This window comes from Balaenoptera physalus, assembly GCF_965194825.1.
Source record: "Balaenoptera physalus genome assembly, chromosome: 5".
Lineage (NCBI taxonomy): Eukaryota > Metazoa > Chordata > Mammalia > Artiodactyla > Balaenopteridae > Balaenoptera > Balaenoptera physalus.
In genome coordinates this window covers 58,103,305-58,128,462 of record NC_138884.1, presented here as the reverse complement: position 1 = coordinate 58,128,462, position 25,158 = coordinate 58,103,305, and the positions used below count along the sequence as shown (strand labels likewise).

The 25,158-nt window shown below is 36.5% G+C and overlaps 2 protein-coding genes across 10 annotated transcripts in view; one reads left to right on the top strand and one right to left on the bottom strand.

Moving 5' to 3' along the window:
- The window catches only part of ART3 (ADP-ribosyltransferase 3 (inactive)), a 38,742-nt gene extending 28,662 nt beyond the window's left edge, over positions 1–10,080 (top strand). Inside the window, exons 5-11 of one of the 7 annotated variants that reach the window (XM_082463854.1) lie at positions 585–617; positions 3,839–3,871; positions 4,479–4,511; positions 5,140–5,172; positions 6,797–6,873; positions 7,835–7,864; positions 9,512–10,080. In XM_082463854.1, coding sequence (XP_082319980.1) covers positions 585–617; positions 3,839–3,871; positions 4,479–4,511; positions 5,140–5,172; positions 6,797–6,873; positions 7,835–7,864; positions 9,512–9,613 — 341 coding nt within the window. In that variant the 3' untranslated portion in view covers positions 9,614–10,080. The remainder of the gene's footprint in view (positions 1–584; positions 618–3,838; positions 3,872–4,478; positions 4,512–5,139; positions 5,173–6,796; positions 6,874–7,834; positions 7,865–9,511) is intronic. The other 6 variants (XM_082463850.1, XM_082463849.1, XM_082463848.1 and 3 more) reach the window with 6 other exon arrangements.
- Positions 10,081–11,738: 1,658 nt separating this feature from the next.
- NUP54 (nucleoporin 54) overlaps positions 11,739–25,158 on the bottom strand; it is a 30,103-nt gene continuing 16,683 nt past the window's right edge. For all 3 annotated transcript variants that reach the window (XM_082463829.1, XM_082463831.1, XM_082463830.1), the window contains 5 exons: positions 24,930–25,023; positions 19,644–19,751; positions 15,380–15,499; positions 14,732–14,842; positions 11,739–12,593 (listed from right to left, as the gene is read on the bottom strand). In XM_082463829.1, coding sequence (XP_082319955.1) covers positions 12,465–12,593; positions 14,732–14,842; positions 15,380–15,499; positions 19,644–19,751; positions 24,930–25,023 — 562 coding nt within the window. In that variant the 3' untranslated portion in view covers positions 11,739–12,464. The remainder of the gene's footprint in view (positions 12,594–14,731; positions 14,843–15,379; positions 15,500–19,643; positions 19,752–24,929; positions 25,024–25,158) is intronic.

Genomic DNA, 25,158 nt, shown 5'->3' with positions numbered 1-25,158 from the left:
TCATTACAGGATTTTGACTCCTGAATACCCCTACATGACTCCTATGCACAGAGTTAGACTTGTATTCCTTTGTTTTGACATCTTGGGAAGTAATATTTGGGAGACTGATGAAGGATTCCTTCATCAGGGGAAAGACTTGGGGGACAGAACGGTAATGTGGTCTGTTTCCTCTTCCTCAGGGAAAAATAGAATATAACAAAAATAGGCTGTCTTAGAGGACCATGGAAAAGATTTGGGAAGGTAAACAGGAATTCTAAGAGTACTCAGGAACAACATTATCAAATTAGGCTCAACCGATCTGAACCAAAGTTGACAGGAAATGCCTTGGACTGATGCATGCTTTGGGTGGATCCTTTTGAAGATTTATTTAAATAGTTTGAAAATAAGGGTCCATTTCTAGCTGTCTTCCTGGTTAGTTTTTCTTTGAATTCTTCTTAAAGTAATTAAAATGAATCTATATCCATCTATTTTTGAGACTGAAATTTTATATTTCTCATATTGCCATATTTTGCATGTATCTTGACTGAACCTGACATTCACATCTAAGTATAGTACTGTGTAATGAAAACATGTTTGTATTTCAGAATATTTTCAACCCTTCCATGTCTACAACTCTGGTAAGTATGCTCTGTTTTTAAAAATAGTGGATGTTTATTAGCTACACGGATGTTTAATAGCTCTTTCCTGTTCAGCAAATTCAATTCTTAGCTGAAGAAAAAGAGTACTTTGCACATATGAAGGAGTAACCTGGCAGATACGAGGCGGAAAAAAAGAATCCATTCTGGGGAAATTTACCTCCTTGCAAATGAGAGAGTTGGCTCTCTGGAGATCTGATCAATATGGAAACATTCTGGGGAATAAGGCTGGGCGGACCTGAAGAGCTAGGCACTCTGGACAGGTCTGAGGCCTCTTATGTATAGCTCTGTTTTCAGTCATTGAGATTAGCCTGTGTGACACCAAACATCCAGATGAAAGTAGAAAGTTAGTCATTTGCCTTTTTCAAGTAAGGTGACGTTTGGTGTCATTTGACTAAAACATCTGGGTGATTAGACGCTTTCCCCAGCCGCTACGTTTCCACTTATGGTGATATGGCCCAAATCACTTCTTTGCATTTAAGTTCCTTGTTATGTATTTGACCCATGTAGCTACAATAAGTTTTTCTTTATTGAAGAGAGAAAAGTATCTGGCCTTTCCTTAAGTATGCAGTTTACCTGACGTTTGGAAGATATTTCCTGTCCTTGTGTGAAGCATTTCATGCTTAGTAACACTTCTTATTGGCAGGGCAGCCACAAGTTTTACTGGTCACTTCACAGGGACTTCAGCTAACTCTTCAAGACAGACATTTTTCTAGCTTGTGGAGATCGCTAGGAGACTTACTGTATATAACAGTTTCTCTTAGTAGGAGTGTCCAGGGGAATGTTCCAGCCCAGTTAGCCAAGGTGCATTTAGACTGTGGCCGACACTTAAATTTAGTAGCATTAGTTTACTGGATATTATCAAGTGGATCTTTATGGCCATAATTACCTGAAAATAGTTCTGCTCTAACTGTGGTAACTCCCAATTACTTTGTTCTATCATTAAAACTGGTAAGTTTCTTTTTGTAACTTAAGTGAGAAAAACCAGAAACTTGAAGACCCTGGTAAGACATTTTTCATAAACTCTAGGGACTTACATTTGTAAGACAGCTTCCTTAAGGGTGGGAGCAGGTGGGCATGGCATGGTAAGGAAAAGTGGGAAGAAGGCAGAACCCACATTAGCTTACTACTTTGGTATATAAGAGACGCTCCTGAGTTCCAGATATCCTTCTTTATAAGGACGACACAGCAGCTCTGTCTGTCTCCTATCTAACAACCATAAGTCATTCCAGCGGAGCAGTTAGAGACATGACATAAGAAACTAGTTCTAGAGAACTTACTATTTTCTGCTTTAGGCTAGCTGTTACATGGATAGAGGAAGGTGTGACTAATTATTCCACAAACTCTGTAACATAGGGTGTTCATCAGGAGCAGAACAAATGGCATTTTTTTCTAAACTAAAATGATTTTATATACGTATATATATTCCTGTTTCTAGCAATCTGAGTAACAAATGCTATTAGCTATATCCATTTGATTATTTAGTATATTCCAAAGTATGACTCATTCCCAATTTTTTTTGTCTTTCTTAAAAATGATATTCTTCAAGGGTGCTGGGACAGAAACACTCCCATAAATTACTGGTGAGATTGTAAGTTGGAACTTTTCTGGAGGACAGTTTCAATAGTATGTATCACTAGGCTTAAAAATGTCCATACCTTTTAACCTAGCTATAACACTTTTAGATATTTGTCCTAAGGAAATAAACATAAAAATTTGTGTACAAAATATGTACAGAAATGTTTATGCAGTGTTATGGTAGCCAAAATTTATAAATAACCTTAGTATCCAACAGTTGGGTATTGTTAAATAAGTTATATTCATATTATGGAACACTAACCAATTTATTTATTTATTTTTGGCTGTGTTGGTTCTTCGTTTCTGTGCGAGGGCTTTCTCTAGTTGTGGCAAGTGGGGGCCACTCTTCATCGCGGTGCGCGGGCCTCTCACTATCGCGGCCTCTCTTGTTGCGGAGCACAGGCTCCAGATGCGCAGGCTCAGTAATTGTGGCTCACAGGCCTAGTTGCTCCGCGGCATGTGGGATCTTCCCGGACCAGGGCTCGAACCCGTGTCCCCTGCATTGGCAGGCAGATTCTCAACCACTGCGCCACCAGGGAAGCCCAACACTAACCAATTTAAAAACCATGTGTTTGAAAAATAAAGATATGAGAAAATACTTATAATACAGTGACAATAAAAATAGGATAAAAACAAACTCTACTCAATACTCTGTAATGGCCTATATGGGAAAAGAATCTAAAAAAGAGTGGATATATGTATATTTATAACAGATTCACTTTGCTGTACACCTGAAACTAACACATTGTAAATCAACTATACTCCAATAAAAAGTTTTTAAAAGATAGGATAAAAACAGCATATGGAGTATAATATCAAATTTATTTTAAAATGTCAAAAGGTACAAACTTCCAGTTATAAGATAAATAAGTACAAGGGATGTAATGTACAACATGACTGTAGTTAACAGCTGTATGGTATATTTGAAAGCTGTTAAGAGAATAGATCCTAAGAGTTCTTATCACAAGGAAAAAAAAACATTTTTTCTTTTTTTTTTTTTTTTGGTATCTGTATGAGATGCAATAAACTTATTGTGGTAATCCTGTCACAATATATGTAACTCAAGTCATTATGCTGTATACCATAAACTTATACAGTGTTTTATGTGAATTATATCTCAATAAAACTGAGAAAAGTAGTAAAAAATGTATATGAGCATGTACATATATATATATATACATATATATATATATATATAGCAAAGAGACAGGAAATATACCAAAATATTAAGACTGAATAGCTCTGATATCTGGGATTATGAGTAATTTTTAATAATTTCCTATATTCTTCCGAAGTATCTGTAATTATATTACTTATATAATCAAGAAGTTTCATTTTTAAAAATAAATCATGACAAATGTAGGTCAGAGTCTAAAAAAAAAATCAACAAGAGATATTTTGCTTAATCTAGGAGAGTGCCTGGGTCACTGGCCATAGTTCTCACAGTAAGTCAGGCACCAGTGGGTTCAATCTCTTTCCCTTTTACCCAAAACTCTAAAAGCTTTGAGAGTGGGTCATCTCTCAAAGCTTTTAGAGTTTTCTACTGTAAATAGCTATGTAAATATAAGGTTAAATTTTCAAGCTTACTGCGTTTATCACTAAACATTTCCTATTCTCATCTTCAGGAATGGAAAGCCAGGAGTCCACAGTCTTACCTGGTAAGTGATCTTTTACTTACTCTCAGAGACTAGCTACAAGGTTAGAAGGAGGCATGAGGACTCGTAGAACTAAGGACATTACTGGACATGGAGAGTTTGAGGAATAAGTTAAGTCAGAACAGAGGGGCTCTAGTTATTGAGAGCTTATTATGTTCCATGCAGTAATGTACTAAGCAGTTTTATAATGTATCACCTTTAATCGCCACTTACTACAAACCTACAAGGTATTTCTTTTGAGTAAATAAGGAAATGAAGGTCAGAGGGATTAAGCCTGCCCAATCATAGAGCTAATAACTGTAATGACAATAGAGCTAAACCAAGCAGAGTCTTGGACCCAGTACTATTTCATTTAAAAACCGATGTACTAGGACTGACTGCCTTATGAAGATAAGGTTGGCCAGATAATGAAGTTCTTGAAGTCCACCATAAGGAGTTTGGGCTTTGTCCAGTTAGAGAATGAACAGCAATTGAAAGGTGTTTTTGTTGTTACTGTTTTCTTTCTCCTTGTTTGGTGGGGGGTTGAAGATGGGGGAGGTATAGACCAAAGGGAGCATTAACATTGCAAGATAGTCGATTAACACTAACCAATATTCATTTCTGTCTTCAGGTATGAAGAGCCAAGAAGCCACCCAAGTACCTGGTAAGACAGCTTTATTTACTTTCTTGGCCAAAGTATGACAAGAGAAGGATCCCCCCGTGTATTAAAGAGAATATGAAGAGTCATGAGATTATTATTCATTAATATTTCCCTTACAGCTGCCTGCCGGTCGTTCTACAAAGATTTAGCTGGGTAGGAGAGTAGAAAATTACCTTTCCTCCCTAGTGTTCATGCCTTCCTGGAGCAGGAAAGTTAGCTCTGCTGGGGGCATGGCTGAAGGCAAGGCTGCTGGGCCCTGGATGCACGCAGCCCAGCCTTAGATTCTATAGCTAAAGGTACTCAATAGAAACTTCAACTGCATGCAAAAGCTAACTGCTAGCTTTGGCTAATAACATCTCAGCATCTAGGATCTCCAGGTAACTAAGCATAGTACTCTCCTGGCATAGAGGGAGGCTTAACGAGGCGCCATGGCAGAAGTCTCCTCTGAATTTGGCAAGGATTTGCACAGTGAGGGTTCATGTAGCCAGAACTTGCAAGTAAAAAGCCAGAAACTACAGTGCCGTGGGACCTTTGGTGCTTGTATCTCGTGAGTTCATGAGACAAGAAGGAGTTTGGAAAGTGTACTCACAGGAACAAACTGCAAGTCGCTGAAAATTTCTTTCTCATTTAGGAATGAAAACTCCAGAACCTTTTTCACTACCTGGTAAGCGATGTTAGGCATGCTGGAGAGGAAGCTGCCAATCTGGGGAGTATAGATATAATTGTCACCATTAGATACGCAAGGAAGGCTAAGTACTTTGCACAGCAAGGTCACGTGAGTGAGTGAAGGACCCAGGTCTCTTACCTTATGGCCAAGCACCTGTTTCTTAAAACCTGTGGTTCCTCTAGTGTTTTTCCAGTATATTTATCATGACACATTTAACCTACCTTCAAGATATAACCATGAAAGCAGGTATTTAAAAAGAATGAGGCTGTTGCTGAGCACGGGGCCTTGAGTTTCTGTGGCCAGAGAAACTGAACAGTGTGACTCCTGTCAAGTCAAAAGGGCCTCAGAACTCACGCTTACAGGGGAGGAAAAAAATGAAAAGGCCCTCAAACTTAATTTTTTTCCTGAGACAAGGAGAAGTGAAAAAAAAAAAAGTGGACATTGTCTAATATTTTACCAGAGAGCTATGGACAGTAGTAACACTTCTCTAGGCCTCAGAATTGTCATCTTTCAAAGGGGGCTAACACATGTCATGTTACCTTGCAGGGATATCTGTAAGGACTATAAAAACACAAAATCTCAGGGCGCAAACCCCTATCTGATGGTTCAATCCTGCTTCCGAGTTCATGTAGTGTTTTGGAAATAATTTGTGTTAGGTTTTGTGATTATGGAATGATCATCTGTTAAGGAAATTAGATTGTTGGCATCTGCGAAATGACATCCACCCGCACCGTACTGAGCTTTGCCTCGCATTGCTGCCTTTGGATATTGTGTGCTGTGTACAGAAACAGCCATTCCCAGTTCATGATCTAAAGCACTGACAGACCCAGAGGGAGAGGTTCCGGCAATACCTTTATATTCACCCAGATTCGAACTGTTGGGCTTATTTGGCCGCGACTTTGAAGTGAACCTCTAATGACGCTGATGACACACTGTGTGTGTCTACATCTCTTCAGCTCGCTGCAGCTGAGTTTGCACACTACTCTCGCGGGCACCTTACTAGGCGCCCCGGTTGCCTGAAAGGCAGCTGCGGAGCAGCATGTGGAGGATGGACACGGTCTGTGTGGTCCAGACAGACCCAGCTTCATGAAGTCTCTCCTCTGCCATTTTCCTCCGGCTAACTTTGTGTAGAGGTAACTTTATTTCACTTTTCTGCACCTCTGCTCCCACATCTGTAAAATGAAGAAAATTTCTGTCTTGCAAGACTGATTAAAATCCTAATGAGACAAAAGCACTGGCAAAACGAATGGTGCCTTAAAATAGTAGTAAATGGTAGACGCCTTTATTATTATCTGAAAATCTTTTTTTCATTTAGGAATAAAAATGTTACAACCGGGTGAAAAACCTGGTAATAAATTCTTTACTGGGGGTGGGGGCACCATGGGGTTCTGAGTCCTTTACCATAATCGTTCAGTTAGCTCCATCTTAAGGGGGATGGGGAGGGGACACTTGAGCTGTACAGCTTCTGACACCCCAGGCTGCAAGCCGGAGGGGGAAATGTTGAGAACTCCTTTCAGTGTGTGCAGCAGACTGCTATTATGGCTGCCCGGGTCAGGCAGAGAAAAAGGCAGTTGACGTGAAACTGGGACAGTTGGCTTCCCGCTGCGCCTGTCTATTCCGGAATGGGACAGGAGGCTTCCCAGGGTGCGCAGGCTGCCTGAGAGAATCTGTAGTCACAGGAACAGCATCATCAAAGAGGTGTGTGTGAGACCCGTACAGTGTGGGACCAGCCATTCTGCGCTCCTTAACTACACTCTCCATGTTCTCCAACAAACAGGCCACTCAGTTTTGCTGGGACTGTTTTGTATTGTGCCCTCTCCTAGAAAGCTGTTGTGTACTGCAGGCTTTTTAAAAAGGGGTGTCAAAACATTTACACAGGATCTCGTAGAATCCAATAAAAGAAATATTGTTATCACCGTTTCAGAGATGGAAACATGGAATATAGGAAGTTAAGGGACCTGTCAAAGGCTAGAATGAGACAGTCAAGACCCAAACTTTTCAAGTTTTGTTCATTTTCTGTCACATGACACTTGTCTTCCAGCTAGATGTAGTTCTAGAAAATACTCCTCTAACCTGGGATCCTAGAACTGGCATTTGGCTTCACAGCTGTCAGAATATGGCAATATTGTAATATTTCAAGGTTCACACACTTGGAGTTAGAATAGCATAGTAAGTAAGAGCAGAGGGTTTGAAAGCAGGCATTGCTACCACTGATTACCTCTGTGATTTTATGCAAGTTTTGGGGAACCTCTGTATAATATGGGTAACTCTACTACCTACTAGGAGTGTAACAAGTAACAGTAATAATGTACATAAAGCATTTGGTCAATGCGTGACACACAGTAAGCATTCAATAAATGATTAGTGTTATGGTTGTGCTTGGGAATCTGAGTTCAATATGTAGAAAAAAGACTTTTCTGTAAACAAAGTTTAACCTTTCTTTTAATGGAAACACACACATGGTAAAAAATTTCAAAGCATGCAAATGTGTAAACACTGAACCCTTCCCCCAGTCCCACCTATACCTCTAAAACTAGTGCCCTGCCCCTCAGTCCCACACGCAGAGATAACCAAGTTTGCTTAATCATTTAATCAGATTTTTCTCTTTGGGATAAATCTGTGTACAATGCAGTTAACTCAAAATCTGTTTATATTTTAGAAGACAAAAGTCAAGATATCGACAGTCCTAGTAAGAAATATCTCATTTCCTTAGTTGATAAATATCTGTTTCTGCAATATAGAAAAACTGAGAAATTTATTTTCTCTTAATAAACGGAACAAAATCTCGAGTTTAAAGCATCATAACAGAATATAATGTCATATCCAAATGCTTGTATGTGCAAATGGGGGGGGGTCAACTTGATTTTGCTTCTTAAGCACTCATTTTCAACTGTGTATATAGACTGTACTTTTTCGAGCAATGGTTCTCAACCCTGCAACCCAATTCTCTCTTTTTAGAACAAATATTTTATAAAGGTATCCTGAAATAAGATTCATAAGTAAGTCCCACTTGCACCATAAAAAAATCAATATAATGTCCTAACTATATAACAAAATTATATACATTTCAATATGTAAATGCCTCGATTATTCTAGGAGACGTCATGAAGTAGTCAGATTGTATTTACTTACACAGAGAAATCTGGATTTAAGAGAGGACTGGAAGCTATTCTATACAAATATAAGAAAATGAAAGTGAAGAAATACCATGGGCACTAGAAGCCAATATTTATTAAAACTATCCAAAAATATTTTGCTTATATGTAAAACTTAGGTCCTGGGTTTGAGCATTATAAATAGGTTTTTAACATATATATATGTCTAGCAGTGCATTTGAAATTTATGTGCAAGTGGGTCGATTTTTCCTTGTGCAAGACTGTCGAGAGCACTGCAGGATACTAGCCCTCTACTTCCACCCCAGTGCTGTGACAATCAAAAATATACCCTGACAAATTTCCAAACTGCCTTAGGGGGCAATACCGCCGCCTTGAGAACCACTGCTCTCTAGTAACAGACTAATGCATGAGTGCATCTACTTATCCATTTCCCCCACCTGTATACATATAACTGCACGTTTATAATTATAGCAAGTAAATTTATGAGTTGAAGGTTTTTATAACATTTACTAGCTACTTCTTTTGATTTCACTTATGTGAGTGGTGATCCCATTTGGATATTTCCAATCAGTCTTCCCTTGTACAGTCTAAACCAAAACACAGCCAGAAGTCAGATATCTGAGTTAAGGGCAGTGTGAAACAGACCATCCTGAGATGGCTGGACTCCACTGTACCTCTCTCCACTAGTTCAGGTGAAAGGGAAGCAGTTTTCTCCAGAGCAGTGTTTTATGTATAGAGGGAAAAAAATTTTTTTTATCAGCTTGCAGGGCTGTTTAAAAAACGCAATTTTTTTTTACACTGTAAAATATTTTACACTGTAAAATATTACACTGTATATTGGTAGAATATGCATATGCAATATACTACCTCGAAATAGAAAAGACACAGAATTAAACTTTATCTTGCATATACAGAAAATGAAAATTTTAAATTGCCAAGAAATTCTAGAGAACTTGAACAAAAAATTACCTTGTCTACAAAGATAATAAAAAGCCTGTGAAATCCTAGATAAAACCTAGATCAGCACACCCTGATGATATATATGAAAATATAGCCCCATATCTGTAATGAACTATATCTAAAGTTGTCCTGGTTAGAATTACTTCATGTAAGTTTCTAACTCAACCTGAATGTTCACATATTCAGGATATACGGTGTAGGTGGAGGAAACTTGATACTAAAAATAACATGTGTCAATGACTATGTGTTCTCATTAACAGCTCCAGCTCCAGCTCCAGCTCCAGCTCCAGGTCCCAAAACCCATACCTCTGCATCTTCTGGCAAAATGCTCCTTCCACCGTTTGGGACGTTCATCATTTTAATCAGTGTTTCTGCTATAAATCTCTGTCACTCTGTAGTCTGATACATTCTTTTTAATTTTTTTTGGGGGGGGGGGCGTGCTGATTTATTTATTTATTAGACTCGAGTGCTTTAGTACAGAACAGTACAGAGATGTTTGTGCTTCAGTACCTTCAAACACTGAGATTCTGATAATTTCAAGGTAAGCAAGTTTCAAGACAGACTAGCTTTTTGATACATTCTTTATTACTTGAAATATGCTACAGGCATCCCACAGAAATCATCAAAAGGAATGATGTATTTTTCACTTGTTGGCCAAAGTCATTTGATAAAATGAGAATTACATATTTGTTAATGTAATTAGCAAATTCAGGTAGCTGACCCAGATGTCATAGAATTCATTTTTCACTTATTTCTATATTAATCTTACGATTGCAAAAAACTGTATACTTTTGATTTAATTCAATAAAAGACAAATTATTAGCTATAATTTCAGTAGAATTGCTAGATATTAAAATGTCAGTAATGCTAGTGGTTAACATGAATTTAATTCCTAATTAGAATTTAAAGGTGTTCTACTTATCTTTAAAGGATCAAACTTTGACTTCAAATAGTGTATTCTTTCAATCTCTTCATTTTCCTTCTATATATGAACACCTTATATTTTTATAACCACAACAGTTTACCAAGTATTATTTCACATACGTAGTCCCTAACTTGAACCTCATGTTAACCCAGGAAGGCAGACAGTACTGAATGAATATGTGGGCTCAATAAGCAAGGGAAATGAGTACAGTACAGTAGTCTTTTCCCCCAGGTATTGTGCTGGTTGAATAGTAATTGATTTAGGCATGGGCTTTGGTAACTGACACTTGTTTACACTGCCAGTGTTTCAAAAAAGGACTTAAGGCCCCTTTCAGAGATTCAGAAAAACTACATGAAATCTAAACTAGGTGTTTGTTAGCGGTTCAGTGTGCTTTAATTCTACCATTTACCTCTCTTCATGTTCAGAATTTTGAGTGGACTTACTTACCACAAGAACCATTAGCCAGTTCACAGAACGTCTATAAATTGTGCTGGAGAACACAACTTAGTCCAGAGGCCAAAGTTGGTCTTTTCTTCTCATTTCCTCCCAAATCTAGAACTTGGTTATCAGTTGCTTGGAACACAGCTCAGGTACAGACCAAGTCCAGTTATCTAACCAGCTACATGAACAAGGACCACAGGCCTTGCCTTAAACGTGTAGTCACCAGCAGGATCAAAACTTAGGAGGCTAACTGGGCCTGTCTTTAAAAGGCAGACCCCCGAGCCCTACCTAGGGCTTGTGAAATTAGAAACCTAACAATATGAGAGGACGAGAAATGAAAGGCTAGAGGAGTAAGCATGGTATGTATGATCAGCCATCTGTCCAGCAGAGAATGTGGCTCAATGAGTGACGACAGTTCTCATCTATTAGATCACCAGCTCTTCCTACAGTAAGAGGGTGTGCACAGGGCGAATGTGCTCTTCCACATTCGGCTACATGGATGAGAAAGATGAGCGGTGTTAAAAGAAACAGCCCCGTGAACCTTGTTTGTGTCTCCTACACAACCGTTAGCTAGCTGGTCTGCATCGTGACAGATTCCTTCAGTGGGCTCTCAGAGGGAGGCCTCTGGATAGACCGTGCACCACACCCCTCGCCATCCTCATAATACACACGGTGGCACGGTTCATGGGGCTGTTTCTTTTAACACCTCTCATCATAAGACAAAGCATTACGCAGAAATGCAGAGTTAAAGCATTCCAAGAGGGGCCAATATGATGCAGCCCAGGTGTGCAGTCTGTAGTCAGAAAAATTGTTTAAAATTATCTAGTTGTTAAAGAATCACTATTGCACATTATCAATCATGTCTAATTCAGATTTTCCAGTGTGTTCAGGTACTAATGATGTATTAGAGAATTCTTTATCCTGGATGATACAGGAAGTAATTTTTATTTGCTGTACCCTAGTCAAAATATATCAGTATTGATATACTTTCCTTAGGAGGGTAAAGTCAGACTTAAGTCCAGGTTAAAACTGAAATTCTTGAGCTGTGATTATGATTTAATATTTGTGTGGACATGAATGGTCATTCTCCCGGAGCCAAATAAACAAAGCACCAGACAGAATTATATAAAAAGTAATTATAATCAAGAATTTATTTATAACTTTTCATCTTTTTTAGAAATAAAAAGAGGTTTAAAAAAAAGTTGTAAAAATGATAAAATGTAATTTTGTTATATCCTAATTGCTTAGGTATGTTCTGTAAATTCCAAATAAGTAAAATAATATAAAAATATATTTTTCAAATCTTTATAGAATGAAAAGAAAACCACATTAATCATTAAATACTCTTGGATTTTCTTTACTCCTCCCACAGATGAATTCACAAGTATAAAAACTGACATACATTTACATTCTGAAGTACAAATCTCCAACAGCCAAGTAATTATACAGTTTGTTATGTGCAAAGTAGACATTTCCTATTTACTTGCTATGGAGAGCAGAATACAGGCTCAATGGAGAATAATCATTAAACACTGATTATTTTTAAGAAGAGTGCTGTTGTAAAAATATACAATAGGAAATATTTTTGGTAATTATGTACTTCTTTTTTAAAGTAATTACAGCTTTTAGATGTAAATCTTTCAAAGGCTATCTCTGAAGAGCAGTGAAGTGACAGTTATTTCAGATTTGATGAACAATAATTTGTCAGGAACCTTCTCAAAAACCAAGTCAGGAGAGAGGATTGTTTTCTTTCTTTTCCCCTCCACGTGGTCAGTTCCATTCTTAAGGAAGGCCTGATATAACAAGAAAATGTATTTCACAAACCTTTAACACAAGTTTGTGAACTGTCAACTGAAGACACCACCTCTGATGTGGATGGTTTCATTCAATCCATGTTCTACCAACTTGATATCTTCTAAGTCATCTTTTATGATGCTAATCAAGTGGCTAAGGCCTTCCTGTTGTTGTTTCAAATGCTAGAAGGAATTTAAAAAATATCAATGTATTATTAAACTGCACGCTACTCACAGGAAAAAGGCTATTTTTCACTATTTTACCAGCAACACAGCACTTAGTGGCTGCTCTCATTATCTGCATATTTAAACATTTGTACTATATCTTTTGCTAACACTTTTAAATACAGTAAAATACTACTGTAAAAAGCAATAAAATCAAATATACAATGAACAATATCTGTAACAGAAATTTTACAAAAGATGCAGAGTTTTAAAGGTTCCTTTTATCAACTTTTGATTAAAAACAAAGGTACTATTAAAACAATGCAAGAAGGTACTCAAATATAGATGACTAGCAAAATAATCATTCTCAAAACTGAGGATTTCCATGTTTTAAAGTACAAAGTATAAACTGATGATAATGGTGATAACTACAATTGCTAGCATTTTAAAGAGTCCTTCCCAGATGTTAAGGCAGCTTGAAGAGTTTCATGGGTATTAACTCATTTAAAATCCCTTTGAGCACACACTTTGGGGGTACCATTATTACCTCTTCTCTACAGATAAGGAAACTGAGATACAGGTGATGAGCCATGATGCTTCAATTCCAAAACAATATACTGCTTTTCATCGTTTTAGGTGGGTGTTTACATTATTCCCAATTTTACTGCATACATAAACTCTTTTATATAGTTCTTTATTCTAACATGCTGGACTCTTTCTCAGTTAATTTTATTGTAAATATGAATATCATCAAGTGTATGTACACTTTTCGAGAACCCAGGAGCCAAACTAGTTTTTAGCTGCATATAACGGCAATATCCATTCTAAAGCACATAATAAAATCAGATTTGCTGATGACATTTATAACTACCTAATATCCTCAGGTCATACCAACCTGCCACGCCAATTAATCCTGCCTAATATGTTCCACAAAGTTTACCATCTTAATATATTTTTTTAGACACAGTTAATGGTTGGATAACTTTTATTAAACCAATCTATATTTATACTAATGAAACTAAGCTAGAGCAGTACGTCCCAACTTCTTCATTGAAAATGAGCCTTAGACAAGTGGTTGGAGGTTTTGGCTACCCCAGTCTACACCCAGGTCCCCTGAGGGCTGACAGGATCAGTAACTCTACATATTTATAATTGATATGTGGCATCATATGAGTTGGGAATATGTGACATAGAGCAGTTACTTCTGAAACTTTAACTGTGCATACAAATCACTCTGTGATCTTGAAAAATGCAGCTTCAGGAGGTCTGGCGTACGGCCTGAGTGTCTGCATTTCTAACGACCCCCCAGGTGCTGCTGTTGCCGCCCACACACAGCAGCAGGGTCTAGGGTACTTCGGTTGTCTGTATTACCTCTGAATTCATCGATTTGGGGGACAGGGGAAGAGAACGGTAACCTTTTTTTGGTGGGAAAATATACATAACATGTCCATTTTAACCATTTTATGTCCAGTCCAGTAGCACTGAGTAAATCATGTTGTGCAACAATCACTACCATCTATCTGTAGAACTTTTTCATCTTCTCAAACTGAAATTCTGTACCCATTAAACACTAGCTCCCCATTCCCCTTCCCCTCAGCCCCTGGCAACTACCATTCTATGGTAGTCTCTATGAATCGGACTACTCTAGGTACCCCCTATAAGTGGAATCATACAACTTTTGTCCTTTTACACTGGCTTATTTCACATAATGTAGTGTGTGCATGTGAGAATTTCCTTCCTTTTTAAGACTAATATTCCATTGTATATATACCATATTTTGTTTATTCATCCATCTATGGACACTTGGATTGCTTCCACTTTGGCTACTGTGAATAATGCTTCTATGAACCTGGCTATACAAATAATCTGTTTGAGTCCCTACTTTCAGTTCTTTTAAGTATGCACCCAGAAGCAGAATTGCTGGACTATATTGTAATTCTATGTTTAATATTTTGAGGAACCATTTTTCACAGTGGCTGCATGCACCATTTTTACACTGCCACAAGCTATGCACAAGGGTTCCATTTTCTTCACATCCTCTAAACCCTTGTTATTTTGTTTTGTTTTTGTTTTTTTTTTTTTGGATAATAGCCATCCTAATGGATGTGAAGTGGTGAATTCACCTTTTTAAAAGGTGACTCTAGTGCAACACTTACCTGCTTGATTTCTCGTAACAGATCTGCATCTATGTAATATCTTTCTTCAGATTTGACTGCTCCAAAATGATTCTGCATCCTGATTTGGGACATCAGTTCATTCAGTCGGCCCTAAAAATAATACAGAGTTGAGGGACTTCCCTGGTGTCATGGTGGATAGGACTCGGCACTCCCAGCGCAGGGGGCCTGGGTTCGATCCCTGGTCAGGGAACTAGATCCCACATGCATGCTGCAACTAAGGAGCCCGCCTGCCACAACTAAGGAGCCAGCAAGCCGCAACTAAGGAGCCCGCCTGCCACAACTAAGACCCGGCACAACCAAATAAATAAATAAATAAATAAAAATACTGAGTTGCATTACAACTGCTCACAACAGCAACCATTTCTAAAAGAGAATGTTTTATTTTAAAAGGATAGGTACTACTCTAATTAAAGGTGTCAATTCTCCCTCTGTACATTATTTGAAACACTAATACAAGGCCAAAACATCATGATTAAGAGTCTACTTTAGAAAGGAAGTTTTGATTAAAGAGAACAAATACTTAATAAAAAACAAGTATACAAAATTCCTCTTTTTGAAGACCAAGTAACATTTCTCTGCAGATCCACCTGAAACAAATTCTAGCTTTATGGTCTTATAAGTGCTTACCTTAAACTGAGTAGGGGCATTTAGTTCACACTGAATTGTATCTAGCTGAACTCGCAGCTGCTCTTCATCAGCCTGGATGGCATACCCGCTCTTCCTCTGAATTTCCTGTTTGATTAGGACCTATACAAAGAACACCCACCAATAACGACAGAATCATCTCTTTTCAGTTATGCAAGTAATTTTATTACACATCAACTGTTGAAAGAAATTAGCTGAATACACTAACAATAGTTAGAATCATTAACAGTTCAAGATTTGAATTATGTTTGCCCATTTTTATTAGGCAAGTTACATTAATTTGTTACTTTTAATGACTACATAATTTTCATGCATTATTAATCAATAAACTCAAGTATTCTTATGTTGAGGGGCATATATTTTATTTCTAGTTTTGACACTATGAACAATGCTGTAATAAACATTTTTGTATATGTATCTTTATTTACTGGTATAGACCCCCAGGAATGAGATTGCTGCGTTTAGAAGTGTGTGTTCAATCTTTAGAAGCTGCTAGATTGCTTTCCCAAAGATCCTCCTGATGAGTATTAAAGAGATCACACAAATTTTTTTTAAAACCTGCATTCCCTTGAATGTGTTTGTTTTTTTTGGCCGCGCCACTTGGCCTGTGGGATCGGCTAGCAGGATCTTAGTTCCCTGACCAGGGATCAAACCTGGGGCCCCTGCAGTGGAAGCGCAGAGTCATACTCACTGGACCACCAGGGAATTCCCCCTTTGAATGTTAAAGGACCGTCTTTTAACAGTTAAGAACTACTTTGCATCTGTTCTTCTGTGAACTGCCTTTATACATTCTTTGCCCGTATTTCACTTGGGGTTTTTTAGGTCAAATTATAGGATCTCTGTATAATACAAACACTACAACTGAAGTCAGTGCTGTTTGCAAATTCAAATTTTTCTTTTTCTGAAATCACTTGACTATTGACAAATGGCTTCTGTTACCTTTTACTATACAAAATTTTCTAATTCTTACATAGTCAATTTTGTTTTACGGTTTCTGGCTTTCTAGCTAAAAGTCTCTCCAGTCCCTAGGCTGTACATGCAGCCTCGTCTTTAATACACCTTATTTTTGTATATGGTGTGATACAGTGGTCTAATTTTATTTTCCAGATGGATAGCCAATTACTCTAGCATTACTTACTAAATAAACCTACGGAGCTGAAATAGCACCTTTGTCATGTTAAGATACATGTGCGTCTATTTCTGGATTGTCCGTTCTTTTCTATGGATCTTTATATCCAACCCTACTCCAATCCCATATTGATTTGATTACAAGAGCTTTAAATAGGTTCTAAAACTTGATAAGGCAAGTCCCCTTCACTCTCTTTTTTGTTCCCCCCAGAAGCTATTCTCAAAACGGTTATCTTTATTTATGAACTGAAAGATTTTAATCAATTTTTTTAAAGTTGTAATTCATTTTAAAATTTTATAAAGTAGATATTGTCTTCTCATCTAAGAATATGGTTTATCTATTTGTGAAAACCTTAATTCAGATTGTATATTTTCCTCAAATTTATTCCTAAGTATTTTACAGTTTTTTCATAATAGTGAATGAAATATTTTCCTATTTCCATTAATAGTATAAAGAAACACTGATTTTTGTACATTTACCTCATATTGAGCCATCTTGCCACATTAATTCTATAGTTTATTTCCTTGGGTTTTCTAGATGTACAATCATGTCATCAGCAAAAAGAGATGATATCTTTTCAGTGTTTATACTAGTTAACTACCGTGCTCATTACATTTATGAAAACTTGTATATTTTCCATGTGTTGCTATGATAAATTATGTTGATAGATATCCTGTTATAAAACCAACCCTCCATTCCTGAAATAAACCTTACTCAAAGTATATTCCTTTAGAATTTGATAAATAGCTGGATTCTCTTTACTTATATTTCATTTAGAATTTCTGTACTTGTTTTCTTTGGTCAGATTTATTGAGGTATAATCCACATACAACAAAATTGACCCTTTTTAGGTGGACAGTTCTATGTATTTGGACAAACACAAGTTACCATCACCACAGTCAAGATACAGAACATTTCCATCACCCCAAAAAGTTCCCTCCTGCCTCCTGGAGTCTCCTCTCCCTTACCTCCTGCTCCTAGCAACTACTGATCTATTACCCACCTCTAGTTGTACTTTTGCATGAATCATATAAATGGAATCATACCATATGTAGCCTTTCAGTCTGGCTTCTTTTGCTTAGCATAATTTGCATCTCTACTAGAATGATCTGTCTATAAATTTTTGTTTTGGGGTACTAAAAACAGAGATGTAAAATGCTGCCACTGCTCTGAGAAACAATTTGGTAGTTCTTCAAAAAGTTGAACATGAGTTACCACATAACCAAGCAATTTCCATCCTAGGTTTATGTATCCAAGAGAAACAAGAGCATACATCCACACAAACACTTGTACACAAGCGTTAATAGCAACATTATTCATATTAGCCAAAAAGTGGAAACAACCAAAATGTTTATCAATTGATGAATAAATTAAAATGTTGTATAGTCATACAATGAAATATTATTCATCAATAAAAAGGAATGAAGTGCTGTTACATGCTACAACATAAATGAACCTTGAAAATATTATGCTATGTGAAAGAAAGCCAGTCAAAAAATACCACATACCATATGATTTCATTTATATGAAGTGTCCAAAAGAGGCAAATCCATACAAACAGAAAGTGGTTGCCTAGGGCTGGGGGGGTTTGGGATGAAATGGGGAGTTGCTGCTAATGGGTATGGAGTTTGTTTTCAGAGTGATGAAAATGTTCTAAAACTGACTGTGATGATGGTTTTACAAAACAGTGCATATACTAAAAATCATTGAATTACATTAAATAGGTGAATTGTATGGTATGTGAATTATATCTCAATGAAACTGTGTAAAAAAATCTATAATTTTCATTTTGTCTGAAATAAAGTAACTTTGGAATTAGCTCTTTAATGGTTAGACAAAATTCAGCAATGAAACTATCTGACCTTGGTGCTTTTTCCATGGTTGATCTTTAATAACTTTCCCAATTGCTTCTATGGTATTTGTCTATTTAAGATTTTTCTCTGTAGATCAATTTTGCTAGAAAATCATGTTTTCTCTAACTTCTCAGTTTACTGCTGTGAATTCCATTGCAGTATTTTCTTATTCTCTTGTGTATATCTGTGGTAATGCCTCCTTTCTCACTTCTAATTTTTCTTTACCTTCTTCAGGCTCATGAGATGAGTCTTTTTTTCCTTCTTCAGACTCATGTTTCGCCATTTTAATGGTCTTTTTTTCCCCCTTAAATTATTTATTTATTTATTTATTTATTTATTTGGCTGCACCGGGTCTTAGTTGCAGCGTGCAGAATCTTTTAGTTGCAGCATGTGGGATCTTTTAGTTGCAGTGTGCAGGATCTTTAGTTGCAGCATGCGAACCCGTAGCTGCAGCATATGGGATATAGTTCCCTGACCAGGGATCAAACCCAGGCCCCCTGCATTGGGAGCGTGGAATTCTTAGCCACTGGGCCACCAGGGAAGTCCCTTAATGGTCTTTTCAAAGAAACAGCTTTTCCATTTAATCTTTCTATTATGATTAATTTTTTTTTGTTTTACTTATTTCACTTTTATTTCTCTCTTATTGGTTTCTGTTGGCTTATTGATAGTATTTTTCTAACTTAATATCAGTACTAAGTTCTTTACTTTTTGCATTTGTACTTTTAAAAAATGAAGATTTTTTTTAAGGTTATAAATTGTCCTCTGAGTACAGCTTTTGCTGTATCCCACTGATTCTGCTATATAATGTTTGTTTTCATGATAATTTCAACTTTTGTTGCTATTCATTCTTTTACTTCCTCTTGTTAATTTGCAAGTTCTGTTGTTGTTTTTCATTCATTAACAGTTACACTCCCTTTTCTAGCACTCAAAATCAAAACTGTATTTTTCTACTATTTTTATGAAAACCAGATATTAATGATCTGATGCATACTTTTCTTGTACCAAGATGATTTTTTTTTTCCACTGCTTTCCCCCCACCCTCTCAATAAAATGCTAATTTTAAGATATTTTCACGTTCTTCACCCAGTCCTGTAAGATCTCTCCTCCAACTTCCAGGTTTTAATGAGAAAGTTTGGTACTTTCAGTTTCAGACTATTATTGTTATTTCCTTTTAGTCTGTTTTTTTCTATTGCAAAAATCCATATTTAGCATTTCCATCATGTATACAGTCTTATAAATGTTGGAAAAAAGTCCAAATTACTACCTGTAAGGTTCTATGGGAAAGGTCCATGAGTTTCCTCTTGTATTGTGCAATTTTGGCCATAGTTGTAGTTTGATTCTTCTGTAATTCACCAATATCTTCAGATATGATCTGTTTTTTTAAAAAAAAATTTTTTTTAAGGTAAATCAAATATAGGTATCACAACTATTTATCAGGGTTACCTATATGCAAAAAATGAACCTAAGAGTCATCTTTCAAAATATAAACTCTTTCCCTTTAAATCTCCTTTTATATTTCTTCCCCTTTTGTACATCTAAAAATTAAAAAGTACCATTCAAAAATTTCTTTAGAGCTCCAGAAAATTTAGTGACGAGGCAAAGTGTATAGAAAAATAATATACTTCAGAAATAATTAAGGAACTTGAAGTAATACTGTAGAACAGAGCCAACAACCAGGCCATTAATAGAAAAAGCTAAGATCTATAAAGTGACATGCAAGAGGGGCCTAAAATATAGTATATAGTCGAATATCAACTGTAACAGAATATTATGGAGGGATATGCTCACAGTGGAGGGGAAAAGGATGGATATTAATTACACAACTGAAGACATTTTTATGTCTCTGGATCTTTGATTTGCTCTTTCCCTAGCCTGAAATCTTACTGTTCCACCTTATGAAAGTCTTAACCTTAAAGAGTGAGTTAAAATCCTATTTTATTATAGCTTCCCAATCAAAATTAACCCCATTATTGTTCCTATCATAATTAATCATTCTATGACACTAGCTTATATTGAGATGTTATAAGTAAGAGGGTAAGAAGATTGTACAAGACATATTTTAGCATGTCTACCTACACATGTCACCTTTTAAGGAAATTTTCCAATGCCAGGCCATGTTGAAGGGACAAAATTAGGTGACCATATTTTATATTATGTAACCCAGGCACCCTCCCCATCTCAGTTTTGAAAAGTTGGCAGGGCTTCTAGACAACAAGAGTAATTATTCTTCTATACCAGCAATATTAAGAAAAATAGAAATGTTACCACTCCCAGTATTTACTGACAAACACTAAAACATTCTAGGAATTAACCAAGAAAAAATGCCTATGATTTTTAAAGAGGTTATTTTAAAACTGTTACAAAGGACACAAGACACCTCAATAAGTAAAGAAACAACATGTTCATGATGGAATAATTTAATATTACTAAGATTCAATTATCTACAAATTATATATTTAATGCAATTCCAACTAAAATTCTAGCATTTTGACAAACTCATTCTAAAACTGTTATAGAAGAATGAAGATCCATAAAGAACTTAAAAATGTGAAAAGAACGAAGATTGGAGATTCACTCTACCACATATATTTAAGATATACTACAAAGCCATAAGAGTAAAAAAATGTGAAACTGATTTAAGAACAGACTACATCACATATATATGGGAACTTGGTTTGATAAATGCTTTGATAAATCATTGAGGAAAATAGTTTTTTTGTGAATGACATTGGAAAAATTGACCCACTATTTAGAGAAAGTTGGGTTCATATCACTTAGTACATATAAAGTGAACTCCATGAAGACAGACGACTCAAATGTGAAAGGTTAAAGTATAAAATAATAGGAAAAAAAAAAAATGTAAGAGACTCTAAGACCTTGGGTGAGGAATGATTTCTTAAGCAAATTCCCGAAAAAGAAAACACAAGGCCAAAAAAAACCAATGGATATCATTACATTAAAATTAAGGTTTTCATAAACAACAAGATCCTACTTTATAGCACAGGGAACTATATTCAATATCCTGTGATACACCATAATGGAAAAGAATATGAAAAACAATATATATATGTAAAACTGAATCACTTTGCTGTATGGTAGAAATTAACACAGCATTGTAAATCAACAACAACAACAAAATAAAGGTTTGCTGTTCAACTATGGACACTAAAGACAGAGTTAGCAGAGAGATGAGAAAAGTAGGAGATATTTAAAATGTTATAAACAGACTAGGGGTTAAAATCTATAATAAATGATGAACTCCTGAAATTCAAAAAGAAAAGATATGACGCCCAATAGAAAAACTGGACAAGATAGACTAGGTACATGCCATTCTCTCTCTCCTGTTGAAGACAGCTGTAAAATGAACAGAATGCATGGGCAACTATCTGAGGACTGAAAAATGAAAAGTGGCAGGAGGAAGAAGACATGAATTTGAAGTACCACTGAACTAGTGGTGAGTTTACCATTATTTTCCTCTCTGGCAGCCCCCCAGGTTTGGTTTCAACACAGCCCAAAACCTGGAAGTTTTGGGCTGTGCTGAAACCCAGCTCTAGCTCTAGTGCAAGGAAATACATTATGGTATCTAGAAAAGAGTTTCTCAGTTTTAACACTATTAATTTGGGCCAGATAATTCTTCGTTGCAGTGCTACTGTTCTGTACGCTGTAGGATACTTATCAGAATCCTGGCTTCTACCCACTAGATGCCTGTAGCATCCCCCCAACCCCCCAGTTGTAACAACCAAAGAAGTCTCCAGATACTGCCAAATGTGCCCTGGGGGACAAAATCACCACCACCACAATCCCCAATGAGAACTACTGCCCTCGAGCAACCACTAAAAAAACTGATAGTTGAAATGACAATAAATTAAAAACAGAATACTAAAAAATGTCCAAATAACCCAGAAGAATGCAAAAAAGAGGAAAGAGAGGAAGGAAAAACAGAGCGAACAGATAACAATAAGACTGTAGGCCTAAATCTAAATTTTATGCTGTCTACAGAAAATGTACTTCAAATATGATAAACGTAGGTTAAAAGTAAAAGGATGGAGAAAGACATACCATTCAAACACTAATCAAAAGAAAGCTTGAGTGGCTTTATGTTAATATCAGAGAAAGTAGACTTCCGAGCAAAGAGGATTCCCAGGGATAAAGAGGAACATAATGGAATAATAAAAAGTATATATGCCAAAAAAATGTAACAATCCTAGATACTTAGGTACTTAACAGCAAACGTTCAAAATACATGAAAGGAGAAAAAGACAAATCCACAATTGTAACCGGAGACTTCAACTCTCCTCTTACAATAGAACTAGTAGACAGAAAAATCAGTAAGAATACAGAAAAACTGAACAATCTATCAAATGGATCCCACTGACATTAACAGAAAACTCCAAGAATAGCAGAATCCACATTCTTTTCATAGGCATATGGGTTAAAAACCTTTACAAAGTTAAGGACTTCCCTGGTGGTGCAGTGGTTAAGAATCTGCCTGCCAATGCAGGGGACATGGGTTCAAGCCCTGGTCCTGGAAGATCCCACATGCCACAGAGCAACTAAGCCCATGCACCACAACTACTGAACCTGTGCTCTAAAGCCCGCGAGCCACAACTACTGAGCCCACGTGCCACAACTACTGAAGCCCGTGCACCTAGACCCCATGCTCCACAACAAGAGAAGCCACCGCAATGAGAAGCCCACGCACTGCAATTAAGAGTAACTCCTGCTTGCCACAACTAGAGAAAGCCGGTGTGCAGCAACGAAGACCCAATGCAGCCAAAATAAATAAATTAATTATTTATTAAAAAAAAAAAAAAACCTTTACAAAGTTAAAAGAATTGAAATCATACAAAGTTCTCTGACCATAACAGAATTAGACTAGATAACAATAGAGTAACAGAAAAATCTCCAGACACTTGAATATGAAACAAGTCTAAATAATCCATTAGTCAAAAAAATCCAATAGTCAAATAGAATCCTCAAGGGAAATTAGAAAATATTTTTAATGAATCAAAGATGACAAATAGAACATTATCAAAACTTGGGGGATTCAGGTAAAGCAGCACTTAGAAGGCAATTAATAGCATCAAATGCCTTTATTAGAAGTCTCAAAAACCTAAGCTGCTACCTTAAGAAACTAGAAAAAGAAGAGAAAAACCCAAAGCAAGCAGAATAAAGGAAATGGTTAAGAGCAAAAACTTATGAAACTGTAAACAGAAAATCAGAAGAAGAAAAAAATCAACGAAACCAAGAACTTGTTCTTTGAAAAGATCAATAAAATTGACAAACCTCTAGCAAGACTGATAAAAATAAAGAGAAATAATAGCTTCTTTGGCTTTACTTTGAAGAAATTTGGTCACACCCCATTTATAGTACTATGGACAACTCATTTTAAAAGTGATGCCAATAAATTCAGTGTATCCAGCCTAAGATAATAAGGCATGGATATCATGTCACATTACAAAACCATGCTGGAATTTTTAGCCAGAGAAAATAATACAAAGGAAGAATGATTATGAAGTTCAAATATTTGTAGGGCTATCATAGGAACATAGTGATTACCTACAAAACATGCCAGAGAAAACGGGTGTAAATTATAGCAAGGCAGATTCTGGGTCAATGTAAGAAAGAGAACTTGTATCAATTAGAGCTGACAATGAAATGGGTTGCTTCATAAAACAGCTTTTCATTACTCAAACAGAGTCCAAATGAATATCTAATTAGGAATTCCATATAAGAGAACATGGAGGTGACGTCTAAGAACCTTTAGGCATTTGATTACAAAAGTCTACTTCATAAAATATTAAGTAGATTTAAGCATTCAATAATTTAAATTTGCTTCATTAAGCTACAAATTATAATACACTATGACAACATAATCATAATTGTAGCCTTCATTTTCAAAAGTGTTTAATAAAATAATATGCATTCTCTGGCTGGAATTGAAAATAACAGTCTAATTAATCTGTTAAAGCCAACAATTCTGGGACTTCCCTGGTGGCGCAGTGGTTAAGAATCCGCCTGCCAATGCAGGGGACACAGGTTTGAGCCCTGGTCTGGGAAGATCCCACATGCCGCAGAGCAACTAAGTCTGTGTGCCGCAGCTACTGAGCCTGCGCTCTAGAGCCTGCGAGCCACAACTACTGAAGCCCGTGCGCCTAGAGCCTGTGCTCCACAACAAGAGAAGCCACCACAATGAGAAGCCCGTGCACCGCAAAGAAGAATAGCCCCACTTGCTGCAACTAGAGAAAGCCCGCACACAGCAATGAAGACCCAATGCAGCCAAATATAAATAAATAAATAAATAAATAAATTTATATTATTAAAAAAAAAGCCAACAATTCTAAATTCATTGTTAGAATATAACAAATCAGATTTACATGAGTTTGGAGGCTCCATAATAAAGAAGTTATATGAAAGTATAATTGTTAATTTGCAGTATATACTCTATCATCTCCCCTAAGACAGAACAGTAACTAAAACACATGGTAAAAAGAAAGGTCTGTAACCCCTATACTACTCCTAGGGCCAGAGAATGAAGCTAGATTCTTACATCTAATCTGGTCTGATGCTGCTTAGTCATCTGATCTTGAACCTTCAGTCTTCGAAGAAGTTCTTTGAAACCCACCATTGGTACAGGAATTAACCTGAAGAAATACAAGTGGTCAATTTTCAGACCTAAGCCTGTTATTACAAAATACACGGTAAGGTTTTCATAATAACACTCATGTAATTTCACTATATTTCTAGGGTTCAAAGGCAGATCTATGACTATGAAATCA